Below are 20,242 nucleotides of genomic sequence, written 5' to 3'. Positions count from 1 at the left end.
GCTGCAGTATAAATATATCTACCTGGCAAGAGTTTTTTTGGTGGAAGGATCCAAATGAGGGTGTTTCACTCTGAAGGGAGGACATAGCTTAAAGGGAAAGACCTTGGAGGGAAGAGCTGGCCGCTTTTACCGCTTGTTTTTTTTCTCCCCCATAACAGAAAAAGCTATTACTTTCCAGGGAACTATTAAACCTTTTTTAAGAACCGGCTTGTATTTTCGTGAGTTTAAAAGCTGAGCCATTATGTACTCAAATGTAAGAGCATTGCTAATGCTAATGCATGCTGTAAATGAAAACCGTTGAGGATCATCCAAAGCATTTATCCATAGCACAAACACGCCATTGTAGACAAGAACGGCAAAAAAAGATGTTAGATACCAGTTTTTATTTTGGGTGCAAAGATGCTCAAATGGAGCTTTGTTAGGTCTGTAGAACGACTATTTTGTTCATAGCATTGTGTTCTTTGTTTATTTCTTTCTCAAACTCATTTTTAATTTATTTATTTTTTCATATTCTAAGAAAATTCAAATTCAAACATGCCTTCATGACTGCACTTCTTATACAAGTACCCCTAGTAACCCTACCCCTAGATCTCTTCGGTCTGCTAATCAATTCCTTTTCTCGGTACCTGGTGCACAATTTAAAACTAAGGACGATCGGGCTTTTGCTACGGCAGCTTCGTTTAAGATCTGCTACCACCGTCTCATTGTTTAAATTTGTTTTAAAAACCCACTTTTATTCGGTATGTTTTAACTCTGTTTGAATTTTATGTGTTCTCTTTTGGTTTGTTTTGGATTGTGTTTTTACTTTTGCACTGTTCTTGTTTGTTTTTACTTGATGAACAACTTTGGCTGCAACGGCTATTGTTTTTAAATGTGCTTTATAAATTAATAAACTAAACTAAACTAAACTAACTAAATTAAAATAAAATACATACATCAGTTTGGCACATTTTCTTTACACTGCAGCTCTTGCAAAAATGTCATTTTGTTTTGAATTTGCAGCTTCACTTTGTTTTCTGTAAAAGCTACTACACTCTAACTATATAAACACCCCCCCCCCCTACAAACACCAGAATCAGCGACGAATGATTCCTTCGTTGCACAGAGAAACAAAAGTGATAATGTTTTGTATCACACTGGTGCTGACATTACTCCCTTTGACAAATTTCATGGACTCTGAAACAAATCTTCTACCAGAGTATTTTTCAGGTCCTCACTTTAATCAGTTTGGTACTTTGTTGACCTCCACCTGCCTTACAGACTCAGATTAGCACTCTGTCATGAGTGGACACATGGCAGAGTGTGTGAAAGAAATCTATTTATGTTTGATATTGAGCCTGTGAAAAAAGTTTAATACCCATCTGAAGCACAATGACACCACCGCAGCAGGTGTGTGACTGATGGCGCAGTTTGTGATTTCATAGATCCATGCTAATGTGTGTGTATCTCATTCCAGACCATTACAGTAGACGTAATGAAAACTATTTCAGCCTTCGTGAATAGAAGTCAGTTCTCAGAGAGTTTATCACGAACCCCTCAGACTGATGTTGCTGTTAAATAAAAACACTCATTAAAGCCAGGATACACAGAGTCTTTCCACTCCAGCAGTGTTATTTAGTTACTTAGTGTAGCAATACTGGGCTTCAGGAAATCAGAACACAGACTGTTACTGTCACTTAACAACATCTTTTCTTGTCGCCGGGGAAAAACCATCATCTTCCATGTGTATCTTTCTTTGGGAAATGTGAATATAAGTGCTTTTCACACTTAAAGATTACGTTCATGATAAAGCCCAGGTTAAAGGGAATCATGGGGTATATTGTACTATGTTTCATAATGCTCTTACTTTTATATATTTTACTGTATTTAACCTCTACCCAGGGTTAAAGGCAGGGTTTAGAACAATGACAAACCAGGGTTAACCCACTGTAAAAAGCTCTAAAGTATACCTTTAAATTTCTAGGCAACAATAATTAGAGCCTCTGGGATCCCTCTTAGTTAGTACATGCCATCTACACTATTAGAAGTATTACACCTTCCCAAGCATAAGAAACACACTAAAGATATAAACGATGTATTCTTAAAAGTGCAGCCCCAGCAACAATAAAAGGTCCAGTTTATTACTTTATTTGTAAGAGTGTAGGCAGAAAAGGCAGCCAGTGAGGTGACATGAATAGGATGCAGGCTGCCCTCTGGATGCATAGCACACCAGTGGCTCCAGTGTTCCATTGTATTTTAATCCTGCAAATACTTAAATGCCATTGAAATGTCATCACCTTGCTTATGAGTAGGTGTGTATGTGCCTATTTGTGTTACATGTTTGTTACTCTTTGAGACAAGAGATGAAGCATTGTATAACCCTGTGTAGTAAATGACTTTTACTTTTTCTGTGGTCCAAAGGCTGGTCATGAGTCACAGTATTGCTGCTATAGTACTTATTCTGTTCTTACTTTATTTTTATTATTTTTTATTGTTGTTGTTGTTTTGTTGTTTTAGGTTTTAGTGCTTGCCATGAATTAGTATATATATATATATATATATATATATATATATATATATATATATATATATATATATATATATATATATATATATATATATATATGCATATATATAAAGCAACTAAAAACAGGTTACTGAGGTTAAGGGTTGTGTGTGTGTGTGTGTGTGTGTGTGTGTGTGTGTGTGTGTGTGTGTGTATTTTGGTTCATCAGCCGAAGCTCCCAGAACAAAAAAGCCAGAGGTCTCACACACAACAAAACACAGTGTCACATATCAACACACACTCTGCTCTTTCGTGACAGCACTTGTTCCATGCTGAGCAGCAGAACCCAGACTTGCATCCTGCAGGTGAAGATAAATTTGTGTGCAGCGAAAGATCAGAAACTCAATCAATAAAATCACTGAGCAGTTACAGTGACCTACCCACTCCCCACTGACATACACACATACACACAGAGTTAGAGAGCGAGAGAGAGGGGCAGTCCCCTCTCTGAGATAGTCCTGTTGTGGGTGCACACACACACACACACACACACACACACACACACACACACACACACACACACACACACACACACACACACACACACACACACACACACACACACACACACATCTAGCCATTCCGTTGCAATCTAGGTTTAACAAGCTGGAGTAAACTTAAAGTTTTCTGACAGGGCTCAAAGGGAGGTACTGTAGAATGAGGGATTACCTTTTTGTGATCCCATTTTTCTTGCTCAGCAAAGTGTGTGTGTGTGTGTGTGTGTGTGTGTGTGTGTGTGTGTGTGTGTGTGTGTGTGTGTGTGTGTGTGTGAGAGAGAGAGAGAGAGAGAGAGAGAGAGAGAGAGAGAGAGAGAGAGAGACTGAGAGAGAGTTCAGCATTCTCTAAAAATGTTCTATTATTTTGAAATTACTCACAAAGGGCTCTCTCTTGCTCTCTGTCAACTCTTTATATCTTTGAAGCAGATCCACATAATAAAACAATAACTGCAGCACTTTGGAGGAGTTTATGCTGATGCACACACTGACCAGAGACGAAGGAAGTTCATGATCAGGTGCCATGCAGGCAATCTGAGCTGTATTTTAGCCAGGAATTACTGCTCTTCACTCTGCTGCAGCAGATGCTTTGCTACGGGAGGATGGTTTCCCTCATAATTACCATGATGAACTTTCCACATGATGGTCATTAATATACCCACAGAGCCAAAGAAACACAGAGCCTGACCCTCTGAACTGATGCAGCTCTCTGGAATGTGCATCTGTGTGAGTATAGTAAGTAAAAGTGAAAGAAATCTTTAAACTTGTGTAGATTAAACTTATCCCTGGACAGGTTATCATCAGCCGATCATGTGGCAGCATAGCAATGCATACATCCATGCAGAAACAGGCTAAGAGCTTCAGCTAATGCTCTCATCAAATATCAGAATGTGGTCTATGTGACTTTAACCGTGGCATGCTTGTTGTTGCCAGATGGGATTATTGTAGTATTTCAGTAACCGTTGATCTCCTGGAACAGTCCAACATTCTATAACATTCCACATCCTAAAATATACACAAATGCACAGCGTAATATCCACACCATCACATTAACAACATACAACACACATCTACCCTGCAGCCACCACTCCAGTGTCAGCACCTTGCAGTGGTCATTAAGTTTTGATTTTATGGATCTTTGGTAACACAATATTAGGAAACTATATTTTCTATTTTGTTGTATTACGTTCTTTCTGTTTTCTTTTCTTGTCATAGTACATGCCATACCTAATAGAGAGCAAAAAAAAGAGAATCAGGCAAAAACTGAGGCAACAACTGCCCCCTGGGCTTGATAATGTTCCTGTAACAGAACACTTTGTTGTACTTTATTCCTTGTTTATCTTCCTTGTAGAATAAGCAATACAGTTTGTAGCATAAATAAAAAAAATTGAATTCAATACAATATTTACAAAACAGCCAATATTACTGATATAAAAGAATCCTTTTTGTGGTTGTTTTGTAACCGGATTTGCAAAAACTATGTAATACAAAAAAAAAAAAAAAAAAAAAAGAGAGAGAGATAATCATGAAGAACTTGTTAATTATGGCAATATTTCATGTTTTAGTCATAAAATAAAGAAACATTAGCTAATTAAGGCGTTTCAAAAAAACATTAATTAATACAAATATTGATTATTATGTTAATGGTACATATTGATCATTAATAATAAAACCAGTGATTGTTAATGGTAATTATAACAAGGCACTGAGAAATATTGATCCGAGAGATATTGATTCATTTTTTTAATAGCAGTTTGGATCATAGCCCAGCAGAAAAATTAGAAGGTTAATATTTGATTTTTTTGTTTTGTTTTTTTACAGAAAATGCTGCAGAGAAAAGATTTTTTCCTCTAGCAGACATGCTAAGAACAGCTGCTGGATTGTGAAGAATTTTTGCCAAAGATACAAAAATGTGTAAATTGCATTGTTTTAATTGTCAGCTTAAAGATTTACTCCAAAAGCATAAAGTCTGGTATTGTCATGTCCAGTTCACATTCATTAAGCTTTAGAGGCATCCCAGGACATGCATGCATCTCAGTGGTGCCCTCTATTGGCACAGGCAGTTATTAATGAAATACATCTGAGTCAAGGGCAATGCATCGACTGTTCTGCTGTTTTAGATGTATTCCCTTGCAGCTGTATATCATTGAACAGCTGGTTATTTTTGATATTTCCATCTTAATGTACATGTAAAATAAGCCAAGCTGATCATGGTCATGCAGAAAGTCAAATAAAAATAGACATTTTACTTCAAATTGAATTCTTGCTCTAAAACAAATCTAATGCAGCTATTTTTCCAAGAACTGTTTAAGGTCACTCTGGCTCGGTGACAGTAAACAATGCATCATGCTGTCTCAGGAGAAAGAGGAGCAGCTCTGACCAAGACACCTGTGTTCCACATCACTTCTCCCATGATGGTGTAAAGCTCGAGAGGGCCTTCCCCCTCTGTACTTTACAGTGTTTCTGGCCATGAACTCATCAGTGCTGTGATTGATTTATTGTAACAGAGTAAAGGTCTTGATGTGCTTTATTGCACAAACAGATGACACTCAAGTATCCAGCACAATAAACACACACGTACATGAGGGTGTACACACACACACACACACACACACACACACACACACACACACACACACACACACACACACACACACACACACACTATATTTGTCTTGTTTGCATAACCCTTACAGGTGGAAAGACATGGCAGGGCGAGACTGGAAAAGTGGTAAACGCAGCCGTGACAATTTAACTTGGGTGTGAATGATGGATGACCACGTCAAGTTCCTTCTTTGACCGTAAAACAGTAGTACAGCCCAAAGGCACTGTGTCACACAATCAAATAATCAGACAATCAAATCACAGCAACAATCTTCCTTTCCTTCTGCTAAACAGAAGGAAGACACACTGAATACAAATGTCGTTTTATAGAAAGTACTTTAAATTAGACTAAGTTCATACGTCAGTATCCCCTGGTCAGGGTCACAGTGAATCCAGAGCTTGTCCCTAAAATACCCTGGATTCGATGCAGTTCCATCGCAGAACACTATGTTTACACATGAACTGAAAGTTATGATGATTTCGATAAAGTTTTCCCATCACCATTACAAATCACTCACAGGGTTAGGCATGAATTTGGAAACTTCAATGTGAACTTTTTATGTGTACAAATTAATTCCATAAGTTCTCATATCCAGATTTATGTTTATCTCCCTCATAGCTATTCACACAGGTATTGTTAATTTCACTGGACTTACTGGATATATGCTTTAAGAGGAATGACTTACTCATGAGCTATGACTTTATTTCAAGTCATTTGCTTTTTATAACCACATAAAAGTGTCAGTGTCATTAGATGAAAATTGGTGGAGAAATTGAAAACTTTTTCCGACTCACCTGGTCTCTTCTCCAGCTTTCTCCCTCGACTGCCACACAGTCGCACTTTGGAGATGAGGATAAGGATCTGTTTTTGACATAGAGACTTGTTGCTCTTGGGGCAGGGTTTGCGCTTGTTGGAGATCTGTCGGTTGGCCTGCGGGTCCTTCACTTCCCTGCGCTGTCGGATCAGCGAGCTGGCGAGGGCGGCCATCTTGCTGTGCCCAGCTCACCCAAGGGGCACGGAGGGCGTCACTGAGCCGCCAACCTGCCCAACCACCCAGGATGATAAACTGAGATGCCAACGGAGCAGAGCCAGAAAGACAGAAATGAAATAAAAGTCTCTTGAGGGAGGGGGCTGTTGAAGTTTTTGGGTGGGTTGCTGGTGTCGTGTTTCAGAAGTCGCTCTGATATGCTAGTGTTGGACCTCGAGTGTGACAGTGAGTTATTATCAGAGTCATGTTGCTTTTGGAAGAGCTGAACACAAACAAAGCATGCTTCTGGCTCGCTCTGTCCTCTCTGTGTCTCTCGTCTGTTGTCCTGCCGTAGCTTGTCCGGTAAGTCCCAGCTCCACATGCACAGAGAAACCTCGAGCAGATACTTTAGTTTTACATCGACTCCAGATGTTAACAGTATTTCACAGCGTCAATCATTAAGCTAGCCAAATTCAAACACACAAATGGCAATGTTGATAAATGTTCCGGAAAATAAAAAAAAACTACAAACAAGGCAATCCGTAGTGGAATTTAATTACAAAAGGAACACAATTTTAAAAGCAAAGACATGATTTTGGCGACACATTAAAAATAAAGAAACGTAAACCAGGTCCAATCAATGCCAGAAGCTCACGTCCAGAGTAAGGAACGACAGAAAGAGAAGCGAGGATGAACGGAATTGAATGGAAGACTGATGCTGTCATCTTTCAGCCCCCTCAGTGTTCGCTCCATCTCTGGCCTTTGGGAAACGGTTTGTAAATTCCACAGGCTCCCTCATGCAGAGGTGACATTCAGGAACAAGGGAGAATGAATGAGAGGGAGAGAGAGGAAGAGAGGAAGGTGTGCACTGTGGTATGCAGCTAGCACAGATGAGCAGGCAGTCCTGTGTCCTTCACCCACGTTGAGAAATCAAGGAATGAATGAATGAGGGATGAGGGTGGAGAGGGAGACGTGGAGAGGATGGATAGAGATTTCTGTCCCTTACTTTATGAATGGTTCTACATGTCACTCGTCTCCGAGCACTGGTCCTGTCGTACAAGTCCTGAGAAAGAAACCTTGTCCCACAGGTCCAATTATGTCAGTTCTGGTCCAGTTCAATCTCTTCAGTCCCCAGTTTCCGATCCTGTGGCAACTCTGACAATATGTGACTCTGTATGAGTGTGTGTGTGTGTGTGTGTGTGTGTGAGAGAGAGAGAGAGACGGCATATGTGTTTGACAGAGTGAGTGTATATGAGTGTGTACTCCCTGTCTCTCCCCTCTTGCCTGTATTATCGAGCCAACACTGGAAGCATGCTTCTCTCGCGCCGTCCCTCCTTCTCAAAGCCCTCCCATTTTCTCTCCTCCCTCTTTTATTTCCCTCCCTCTGTCATTCATATCCCTCCTTTTCCTCGATCACTCACAATCACTCGTTCTCCCCCTCATTCCTGACTTCCTATCCTTCCCTCCCCCTAGTCTGTTCACTCTCTCTCTCTCTCTCTCTCTCTCTCTCTCTCTCTCTCTCTCTCTCTCTCTCTCTCTGACTGCGGAGTGGTGTGGACTGGAGCGTTAAAAAATTAAGCCTGCCTGATGTTTAAAGAGACAGAGGATGAGACTGCGAGAGGCTTCTGTACTGTCCACAGTGTAAATACCGACAAACCGCCACAGAAGCGATAAAAGATTCAACATGCCACGAATGTATAACAGCTAAACAACGGGATGACTAACCAAATTGATATTAACAACTAAAGTGTCAAATATACAAAGTCACAAATGTACGAGTATGATCAAGTGATGATGATGATGATGATCAGAAATGATAAGCTTGGAATTTTGATGGACTGTTGTTTTTGTTTTTCCTCCAAGTATAGATGGATTTATACTGTACATGAATGCTTTTTTCTTGTCCACATTGATAGAGTTGAAGATGTTTGATAGTGTCATAATCTTGGTTTCACTGATTTGAGCTCTTAGTTTGATTTTTCTCCTGTATTTAAACCATCTGTGTATTCCTTTGCGCAGCTCCAGGATTCACAGCATCTTTAGCACAGTTGTCCATGTGTCTCCTTCAGGTACTTTGAGTTCCTCCGGGTCTGCACATATCACACAAAAGCAAAGTATCACATCTCTCCTAGATGTGAGTGAGTGTGGAAATGGATGTGATACCCTGTAACGAGCTGTTATCTGAAGTTTTTCCTTTGTCTTCAACTCCAATCTACTTGCTAGTTCTAGTTTTCTGTAGTGGTTCCTGGCTTTCCCTTTATTCTAACATTGTTTGTTTATGTTCTAAACCCAACTATGGGCCTAGTTGATGAACAATTACGCATTTAACAGAAGGAGAAAGTACATCTACTGTAAGCACCCAACAGGAAATACATGTCTTAATGTGTTAAAAGTGTATATTGTGTTAAATTTTGGTAAGAAAATAAAACATTTTTTAACTTAAAAGCTACTTGATTTTAAATAATTCAATAGCTCCGTCTTTCTCCTGGGAAATGGAGGTTATCTGTACATTCAGTACTTCTTTGACCCATACTCAGAATTTTCTGCATTTAACCCATCCAAAGTGTACACACACACACACACACACACACACACACACACACACACACACACACACACACACACACACACACACACACACACACACACACACACACAGCATTGAACACACACACACACACACACCATGAACACACACACCCAGAGCAGTGGGCAGCCATTTATGCTGCGGTGCCCAGGGAGCAGTGGGGGGTGGGCGGGTGGAGATGGGTGCCTAGCTCAAGGGCACCTCAGTCTTGGTATTGCCTGCCCGAGACTCGAACCCACAACCTTAGGGTTAGGAGTCAAACTCTCTAACCATTAGGCCACGACTTACTATAGTGAAATACTAGTAGCCAGTGTCACGTCTCAGCCAAACGCTTTATTCTAATGCACATCTCATCACAAAGCTGGAAATCCTCACACATCCTGATAGGTTACTATGAATTGCAGTAAATGTGAGTGGGACGTTTGTGAGACATATCTGATTTTCTCTGATAATCTGTTTGTTTCCGCCTATTCAGAAAGAAGCATAAGTCAGTTTTGGTACTTTTATTTCTTTTGTGTCCTTCAGGCTATTACAAAATACAACAAACTTTGCACCTTTGGATTGACTTGAGCGGCTTAAGAAGCTGCCAATTTGACATACGTCAGGCAAAAGGCTTCACCCTTCAAATTTTGACATATAGTTCTCTAAACAACAGACTTTCCTGAAATTTCTATTATATGTTTCCCTTTTACACATATCTCAACCAGGAATAAAATGTTTTCATTTTAAAGTCTAGTAAAAGTGAAAACAGACTGACTATAGCAGGCATTGCAGCATGACTGCTGTTTGGATAAACAGTGACTTATAAAAGACCGAATTGTTTAGTTTCATTTCCTTTTCGCAACAGCATGTAACAAATCCTGACATTCTGTTTGATAAAATGGCACTTAACAGATCTAGTGATACATTTTTTGTCTGTAGCTGAGATTGAGGAACTGTCATCACCAGAATTTACAGGTCATGCTGAAAGTGCTGGTATTTCTATTGCTGGGTTGTTATTGTTTTTTCCAGGGTTTTACTTTTTTCTGTGGGCATCATGATACAGTTCATATATACTGTAAATAAAAAAAGAGCACTTCTTGTTAAGCTCACGTTTACTTTGGGTTTATATTGTAACTGAATGTATATACAGTATCTCGCAGTGTACATCCCTCACATTTTTGTAAATATTATATTATATCTTTTCCTGTGACATCACTGAAGAAATGACACGCTATATGAAGAAATGCTATGATGTAAAGTGGTGCGTGTATAGCTTGTATAAAACTGTAAATTTGCTGTCCCCTTAAAATAACTAAACACACAGCCATTAATGCCTAAAGCGCTGGCCACAAACGTGAGTGCACCACCAATGCCCCCTTTCCACCAGAAAGTACCAGGTGGTTAGAAGTGGCACCTTTCCATGGGCTAGAGAGCCATCACAGAGCCGAGGCTGATGTCACTGTATATATCTCATCTTTCCCAGCAACGTTAGCGAAACAACATCAGCAATGGTGGATGTTACTTTACGGATAATGCTCATGGCTTTGCAAACCTACACTGGCATTACAAACGCGGTGAATCCAACGTGTATGTACAACTCGATGTAATTTGTATAAACGGAGGTTGCAATTGATAATAACGGAAAGTACATAACATTATTTTATCATTAACACAGAAAAAAAGTTAGCATGTAGCTACCTATTATCATGTATGCTGATAATTGATCATATTGCAGTAAAGTAAAAAATTCACATTCTATTTGTCACATACACGCAATGAAATGCTTGAAAAAGCATTTCGCATATACCAGGTTATAATGAGCCTGGGATCAGCCATAGTGCGGTGCACTCGGAGCAGGTGGGGTTAAGGGCCTTGCTCAAGGACCCAACGTTGATGTCTCAGCAGCTTGTGGGCTTGAACCCCGACCTTCTGATCAGTAACCCGAAGCTTTTACCACTGATCCATCACATCCTCTAAAAGTACGTTAAACATTGGTATACTTAAGGTACATTATCAAAGGCGCTAACAGTAACCCTGCCCCAGCCCCGCACCCAGACCCTGACACAAGGGGTTCTAAAGTCTAGACCATAATGTTTTGGTGCTACTTAAGAACCACTTTTCCTGGTTCAGAGCTGGTGCTTTGGGTGTTGAAAAAGAAAGAACTGATTTTAAATTAGGCTCTGGCTCTGAACCAGCACTCAAACTGCCTTGGAGGAAAAGGGGCATCTGTGAAAATGTCCAGATTGTGCCCAAAGTGTCAATAATTTGTGTGGCCACCATTATTTTCCAGCACTGCCTTAACCCTCTTGGGCAGGTTGCCACTGGAGTCCTCTTCCAATCCTCCATGATGACATCACAGAGCTGGTGGATGTTAGAGACCTTGCACTCCTCCACCTTCTGTTTGAGGATGCCCCACAAATGGTCAATAGGGTTTAGGTCAGGAGACATGCTTGGTCAGTCCATCACCTTTACCCTCATCTTCTTTAGCAAGGCAGTGTTTGTCTTGGAGGTGTGTTTGGGATTGTTATCATGTTGGAATACTGCCCTGTGGCCCAGTCTCTGAAGGGAGGGGATCATGCTTTGCTTCAGTATGTCACAGTACAAGTTGGCATACATGGTTCCCTCGATGAACTCTCCCCAGTGCCAGCAGCACTCATGCAGCCCCAGACCATGACACTCTCACCACCATGCTTGACTGTAGGCAAGACACACTTGTCTTTTTTCTCCTCACCTGGTTGCCACCACACACGCTTGGCACCATCTGAACCAAATAAGTTTATCTTGGTCTCATCAGACCACAGCACATGGTTCCTGTAATCTATGTCCTTAGTCTGCTTGTCTTCAGCAAACTGTTTGCTGTTTTTCACGACAGCCATGCAGACCAATTTGATCTTCTTATAGCCTACTGTATGCCATCTTTATGTAGAGCAACAATTCTTTTTTTTCAGATTCTCACAGAGTTCTTTGCCATGAGGTGCCATGTTGAACTTTCAGTGACCATTATGAGAGAGTGAGAGCGATAACACCAAATTTAACACACCTGCTCCCTATTCACACCCGAGACCTTGTAACACTAATGAGTCACATGACACCGGGGAGAGAAAATGGTTAATAGGGCCCAATTTGGGCATTTTCACTTAGCGGTGTACTCACTTTTGTGGCCAGCGGTTTATACATTAATGGCTGTGTGTTGAGTTATTTTTAGGGGACAGTAAATTTACACTTTTATACAAGCTGATTTTTTTTTTTTTTTTACAGATCATGGCACTGCAGTACACCCCTAAACAACAGACAGACATCCCTTTACTCTTTTGGTAAAGTGCAAATTTTCGAATGTTTCCCAGAATTCAGTCACACCAACATCCAGATCACAACACATATGCCATGACACATAATAACAAACCACACATACACACATCTACAGTATGTCTATGAGTACATTACACATTTTGATAGTAAAATACTTCCATTGGTTGTGTAAATATTTGAGTGGTGATGAGGAAGCTAACATCTTTATCTTTCTCTGTAAGTGTGGTATTATTAAGTTTTCGTCCCACTGCAGAAACATGAGCTTTAGTCTCCAAACAACTCCAGTTTCCTGCAAAAACACTAACCATACACTATTTTCTCTTTCTTTTTTCTACTGCTTTTCCTTATTCCATACAGTACATTACATTTCAGTTTTTTGTTTGTTTTTTTCTTTGGGAAAATCATATAGACACACAAAGACACAATCATTCAAACTGATGAGAGAAACACTGTGATAAGCTCCACCAATCTGCTTTGCCAGTTGTGGTTCTAAAATTGGCTCTAATGCAGCTGCCACGTGAATCATGACATTAGTGTTTCTCTTGCAGTCGCCTCCTGTGCCCCAGGCCAGCATGATGACATTTAGACATTCTGCCAGCACTGACAGAAACACTAGTGCTACACACTACTCATGGCTGGCAGGCACATTCTGTAGCCCACAGTGAGAGAGAGCTGGTGAATTAGTCCTAGAGCTGACGCTGTGCATCCGCAGCCATGCCTCTGGAAAAGTGGATGGTGCAAACAAGTTTATATTAAAACCTAGACAAAATCTGGAAATATAAGACATCACAGACATGACATAGAAGAAAGACATGCATGATTGTGACTATACACATCACTAAACACAAACTGAGCATGCTTAAATGCATAGTTAGTGCAAACATACATATAATGGTCAGAGTAAATCAATTCACACAGCAACCAATGACCACTGATTAACATGACAAGAACCTGATGTTCACACTGACAGAGCTCCAGCATGAAGAGAGGAGAACCTTCCAGAAGAACAACCATTTCTAGCACTTCACCAATCCGTCTTGTATGGTAGAGTGTTCGGACAGGAGGCACATGATGTACAAAAATAGTTGTGCCAAGCTGGTAGCATCATAATCGAAAAGACTTGAGGCTGTAATTGCTGCCAAATGTGCTTCAACCAAGTACCGAGCAAAGGCTGTGAATGCTATACAAGTGAATATTATTATTATTATTATTATTATTATTATTATTATTATTATTATTATTATTATTATTATTATTTGGCAATGTCCACAAGCCACTACACAAAGGCTGAGTGAAATATTCTTTCAATCTTTTCCCATAACTTTGTTTTTAACTTATTTGTTTTGTTAGTTTTTGCTTTCCTTCACAAAGGCAGATTGAAAAAAAAAAACTTTTTAATGTTGGAGTAATCACAAGATGATTGATGTCACTATATTTCGCATTGCCTATTATTCACAAATAAGATAAATGTTCAGTAAGCTTCCGTTAGGCCTGACTCTGACATTATATTCACACATTCGTAATGCACACTTGCCAGGGATATGCTATAGATTGCATCAGAGAAATTTGCTTGTAATGAACTGACTAAGCAGACTGTCGGGTCTTACTGTAGAGGACGCTCTGTGAGACACAATACTGACGTAAGTGCTTACATGAGCTGCATTCTTGAAAGTCAAAACCTGCAGACATTATGTGACCACGTCATACTGTCCATCTAAAGAGATTACACTCGAATCGTGTGTGTACGTGTGTCTGCTTTCCTTTATTCAGTTTCCACTCTCTCTCATCTCCCTCTCCTCATGTCAACCCTGTCACAATTTAGTAAAAGTAAAAGTAAAGCCTCCCTTTGTTTCCATGTTTCTATCTCTTTCTTGTTGTCTTTAACTCACAGTGGAAGTAGACTTTTTACACATCATCCAATGCCTATTACATAATCCTGTGTATGCTTATTAGGTGTATCCCTATTAGGTGCTGTAATACCCTAATAACTCCTTGCATGAAGCAAATTTATGTGACTGTCACGGTTGTTTAGTTTATATATATTTACACGAGAATATGATGAGACCACCCACACACAAACAGACTTAGTCTTTTAGTACATCATCAATCTTAAAAGATATATCTTGCAGTAGCTGTCATAGAGGAAATTTTTGTGTGTGGGTGTGTGTGCGCGCATGTGTAAGAAGTTAAAACCACTCAAACGTCTCAGAATGAATGAAGCCTGCATGTCAGCGATGGGAGTGCAGCAATGCAGGGGAAACGAGCGAGCGTCTGAATAATGTGAGTAACAGTGCAAGAGCTGAGGAGGAAAAGACCTGCTCCATTTTAATCAGACGGCCTTCAGAGTGTGTATTGCACAGCTCCAAACTCCTGCTGAGATACACAATCAACAACATGGCTGAGGAGAAACTTACACACTTACACCAGTCAACATGAAGCTCCTGGCTAACACACACACAGGCACACATGCATGCACACACACAAACGTTCTTGCTTGTATCAGTGGGTGTGTCTGTATTAACTCTACAGGCAGCATGTGTCTATCTGTGTAATTAACGGCTAAAGCCATACTACAATTCACCATCATTTTCTTCTCTCCTGGGAAAACCCTAGAAAGCACCATAAAATATTTAAGAGACATCAAACCAAAAACTGACGTAAAGTTAAAGAATGTATGAGTGAAGTTCTCTGACTTTTGACATGCCTGGCATGAGGGCACATCTTTACCTGTACAAATCCAATGTTTTCTCATGTTACTGTTAATCAAATATTGATCTGTTGCTAATCTAATTTTAACATGAAACACATACAGGAACGTGTTATGGAAAAATGGTAAAAACTGGAGGGGCACGGTGGCTTAGTGGTTAGCAAGTTCGCCTCACACATCCAGGGTTGAGGGTTTGATTCCCGCCTCCGCCTTGTGTGTGTGGAGTTTGCATGTTCTCCTCGTGCCTCGGGGGTTTCCTCCGGGTACTCCGGTTTCCTCCCCCGGTCCAAAGACATGCATGGTAGGTTGATTGCCATCTCTGTAAAATTTTCCGTAGTGTGTGAGTGAATGAGAGAGTGTGTGCCCTGCGATGGGTTGGCACTCCGTCTAGGGTGTATCCTGCCCTGATGCCCGATGACACCTGAGATAGGCACAGGCTCCCCGTGACCCGAGAAGTTCGGATAAGCGGTAGAAAATGAGTGAGTGGTAAAAACTGATCACTCATTCACTGCAGTGTAATTTATACATAATATTTTTGAGTAATAGTGCAATAAAATGATGGATTTTCTATTTTTTTATTCTGAAGAACATTATTTCATGCAAGTGATTAATTGAATGCTTTATGTCAAATACATTTCCCTTTACACAAGAGATTCCCTTGACAAGATAAGAGTAGGAGGGCAAAACCTTACTTTCATAAATGCTCAGATTTATTTTATAACGTTAAGCCTACTGCATCTTAGTGCAGGCATAATGATAACAGTAATCTTACACAGGAAGAAAGAGAAAGTTGGGTAGGGGAGCAGAGAGAGAGAGAGAGAGAGAGTGACAGAGTGAAAGAGCAGAGAGGAGTGTGAGGGAAGCTTTGGAGGAAGTAATTAGCATAATGCTTAATCTTAACAGATCTCTGGGAATTACAGTGTATCTACCAATGCAGAGAGAAAGTGCTGATCTACTGGAAGTTGAGAAAGCAAGGAATAGCTGCAGAGATGGAAACGGCACTGGATGGATCGAGCTCAAGGGAAATGACAGGCAGAAATGTGTGAAAATGGAACATGGTGTCAATATATTAGCACAACATTTGTGGGTCAAAATACAAATATCAAATGCTCAAACAAAGCGAGCAATTAAAAAGAAGCTGAACTCAGTACACTGAGGAAAACTAGAGGAAGTGGCATTAGATCAAGTGTCTAGACTTGTCTAGCTCTCGTTGAAAGCTGAGAGAGAAATACATTGATATAGTCCCACTCAGGGCTGTGTAAATTACAGCCTCCACACACTTAGCAAGCCAAATCTGTTACTAGTGCATTAGAGTGGGTGTCAGGCTTGAGCTTGTTAACTGGCAACTGGTCTGAATGTGAATCACTTGAGAACAAGGATTGATACTGCGAACCAGACTCCAGGGAGTGTTTAATAACCGTATAACTCAGTGAAGATGTGCGTGTAATTTTCATTAGTCTCTCTGTCACACACCTAAGCATAGAAGAGAAATGGGAAACACAGTAAATGTCTTAATGATGCCTAAACAAGGTAAATACAGTGTTGATGAAGCGGCCTGTGTCACGAGGTCTGCTGGTTATGGTTTTGGTCCAATCAGAGAGAGAAACACTTGAGTTTTGTGAAAGCAGCCAAGCACTTTTTGGAAACTTGTAATAAAGCAAAAAGAGATGACGAATCAAAAATAGTGATAAACGATACTGTGTGCATTGAATGTAGAGATTTGCAGAAATAGCACCACATTGGTTTGTTCTAACACCAATAAACACAGTCAATCTAACTAAAAAAATAAATAAAAACGGTAATTTGAAGACTCTGTTCACACAATAGGGCAAACCTGGTTTATTTTTTAAACCCAGTTTTAGTGTTCCAACAAATTTGTGTTCACAAGGCACAGGAGAGATCATCAGACAAACAAAACAAAACATAAACAACCAAACAAAAACCCTTCTGAAGTGTTTCCAAAGCATTTTCCTTCGTAACGGTTTAAATCCGCCCAAGTTACACTTAAGCCAGTCGACTTATGTAGTCTTTAAGTCGCTACTGCTTTATAACACCTACGCTGTTTTCACTGAGTTCCACTGAGTCGTATAAAATCTCACTTTATATACACACATACCACAATATGATAACAGTTTACTATAAATTCATTCTTTATACAGTATTGTGTGTGTAACGTGACCATCTGGATATATAGAAAAGGAAACCTGCCAAAAACTCAACCCTGCTGTGTTAATTTATAGATGCCTGGCTACAAAACATTTATAATAGAAGGCATTTTATTACATATGTCATTCTATTAAAAGGGCTAAACTGATACTGTTAGAGAAAGGGCATCAGTTTCTTTAGCATGCTGTTATAAAAAAAAAAAAAAAAAACATGTATAGAACTACACCTTTAAAAAGTGGGGGAAATACACACCCAGCAAAAGAGTTCTGGCTATGAGAATCTAGTCATATTTGCTGAGCGTTGTATGATAGGCTACAAATACAGTTGCTAGTTAGCTATTTATTAAACATGAGATTTTGCTGTGGATAAATACCTGTGAGTAAGAGTTACAAATGTCAAATCTGACCAAATATCCATATGAGATATTGTTTGAAAGCCAATGTTGACATTTGAAATTGCCAAAACAAACACGCCCTTAACCCAAATGGGTCCCACCCCGTTTTTATAGCTCCGCCCACACATACACCAGACAAGTACAACCCAAGTATAACCCAGACAAGTATTATGGCGGAACCTGTTGGGGCAGCTGACCGAGGGGATATTTTTTTAGCAATAAATGAACTCAATGAGTAATACTACGGTAATACAAATGTGTTTTTGTAGTACTGTGTGTTGGACAGTGAAAGGTTTATCTCCGTTTCACGTGGAAGATATTCAGTTCTCGCTGGAAAGCTGATCCTATATTAACACGTCCTGCTTCTTGCCTTATCGTAAGCCTTTCTTCGCTTTCTTTCTTTGTTTTTATCTGCCATGTCAATGTTAAAACCGCTTTCTGCTAATGTCACACATACGCACTGAACACACTTTCCATCCATAATGACAAGACCCGCCCCTTTCTGCTCATTGGCTACACTTTAGTTTTGTTTTTATTTTGTTTGGTGGCCCAACCCAGTTTTCTGAAGCATTTCTCAAACAACGGAGACCCCACCTTTAATTATTACTTCTTTTTTTTTCCAGAATTGAGCTGTCTGAACAAACACAGCACTACCGTGTGGGCAAATTCTGGCTCTTAGAATACAAATGAGGGTGAATGCTTATAGATGTTGCCAGACTTTCTCAGGGGCTTATTTTCTGCTGCCTTCTCTTTTGTATTATATTACAGAACATAAGGGACACCACATAAAAGAGTTTCAAGCTCTTCGTCAATACAAACACTGCGGTCTGAGGAAAAGAGCATGCAGACAGGTCACATGAGAAAGCCTTATTGCTTTATATCAATCATTCCTTCACCTTTGTGGTATACCCTGATGGTAGTAGCAGAAGAGATAACACAATAATGTTGTGTAGACCTATATAAGCTACATAAAGCATAGGCAGGGGTTCTCCAATTTAATTATGTCCATATTTAATTTTATCGCCTTAGTGAATATCACAACTCACCATAATCCATCCTCTTCTATAATTTAAAGAATTGGTGAAAGGTTTAATGAAAAAGCTCTCTCAAATTAATGTCTAATCAAGAATATTAGTGTATATGTTTAAATAATGAGCCTAATGTTTTGGTAGTTGGATTGCTCTGTACTGAGAGTGATATTATTTATTAAAGAATCCCTGGCTACAAAATGTAAATGTTGATTTAAGAGCCTCTCATAGTGTTTTCGTTGAAACCTTTGACATTACAAGAAAAGCATTACTGGTTATAAATGGCACATTGAATAAAGTAGGAGGAAGAATGTAATGTTTAGTATGAAAGGCTCTCAAAAAATGAAGAGTACTACATGAGATTACAAAAATTCATACTAACAAACTAACATGATATAAGACAACTCAGAAATCCAATCGAGGAGATGGCGAGACTTTAATTTTATTTGTACACTGCTTTTGACAATACATATAGTTACAAGGAAGCTTTGCAGGAATTGATTCAGGTCCCCAGTGAGCAAGCCAGAGGAGAAGCACAGAAAAACTCAGAGATGACATGAGGAAGAAACCATGAGAAAAACATTTTTATTCAATTGGATACTATATGAAACAATTCAAGCTGTGTTGAAAAAAAATGCTCAATAGGAGCATCACACTCTTCAGGATTACAGCAGCAGTTTCTAGGTACAAGTCTATAGTGTCCATGTGAAATATACTCTAAAGAACAGGCTAGCAGCCTTGGGTGAAAATCTGTTTTTGGGAAGTGCAATTTTAGGGTATCTATGAGGCAGTGAGTTGTAATAGAACCGGTGTATGTAAGCTTAGGTAACTCAGGAAGCAATAAGCTGCAAGTGTAAAATCCTAGATGTGCATTAGTATTCTGGAGATGAGGACCTCTGGTAGTGTGGTATGGTGCTTTAAATTTAGAAATGGAAATCCAGATCTACCCTCCAGTAGTAAAAAAAAAGGCATATAAGGCAGGAAGGATGTGGCAAAATATGCAACACTGACTGAAGTCTGACAGAAAATGGCATGTTGAGTGCCACAATAAATCTGGTATATTACTGTAAAAATGATATTCTGTTTTTTTTCAAGAGGGACATCAGCAGTGTTACAGGTCAACGATCAGAACACAGCTCAATTCAACTCTGGCCTATGGCAGAGGAGACGAGGGTCGTTTTTATATCAACCCTATAGCAGATTACAGATCCTCTACACGGATCACAGAACGCCCTCCAATCCCTACTTCTAGCTGTGTGTGTGTGTGTGTGTGTGTGTGTGTGTGTGTGTGTGTGTGTGTGTGTGTGTGTGTGTGTGTGTGTGTGTGTGTGTGTGTGTGTGTGTGTGTGTGTGTGTGTTGCAACTCCAGCTGTTGCAATTAAAGTGTTTGAATGCTGGCATAACTCAGATCCCATCTGTTCTGCTGTCACTCAGAAAAATAGCATGACCTGAGAATAC

At 39.8% G+C, this 20,242-nt stretch overlaps 1 protein-coding gene across 1 annotated transcript in view; it reads right to left on the bottom strand.

The window, feature by feature from the left end:
* fgf11a (fibroblast growth factor 11a) overlaps positions 1 to 7,965 on the bottom strand; it is a 71,479-nt gene extending 63,514 nt beyond the window's left edge. Inside the window, exon 1 of the mRNA XM_047801683.1 lies at positions 6,439 to 7,965. Within this exon, the coding sequence (XP_047657639.1) occupies positions 6,439 to 6,631 (193 nt within the window). The 5' untranslated portion in view covers positions 6,632 to 7,965. The remainder of the gene's footprint in view (positions 1 to 6,438) is intronic.
* Positions 7,966 to 20,242: the final 12,277 nt, after the last annotated feature.

The sequence above is a fragment of the Tachysurus fulvidraco genome, chromosome 1 (genome assembly GCF_022655615.1).
Source record: "Tachysurus fulvidraco isolate hzauxx_2018 chromosome 1, HZAU_PFXX_2.0, whole genome shotgun sequence".
Lineage (NCBI taxonomy): Eukaryota > Metazoa > Chordata > Actinopteri > Siluriformes > Bagridae > Tachysurus > Tachysurus fulvidraco.
This window is presented reverse-complemented; position numbering and strand designations above follow the sequence as displayed.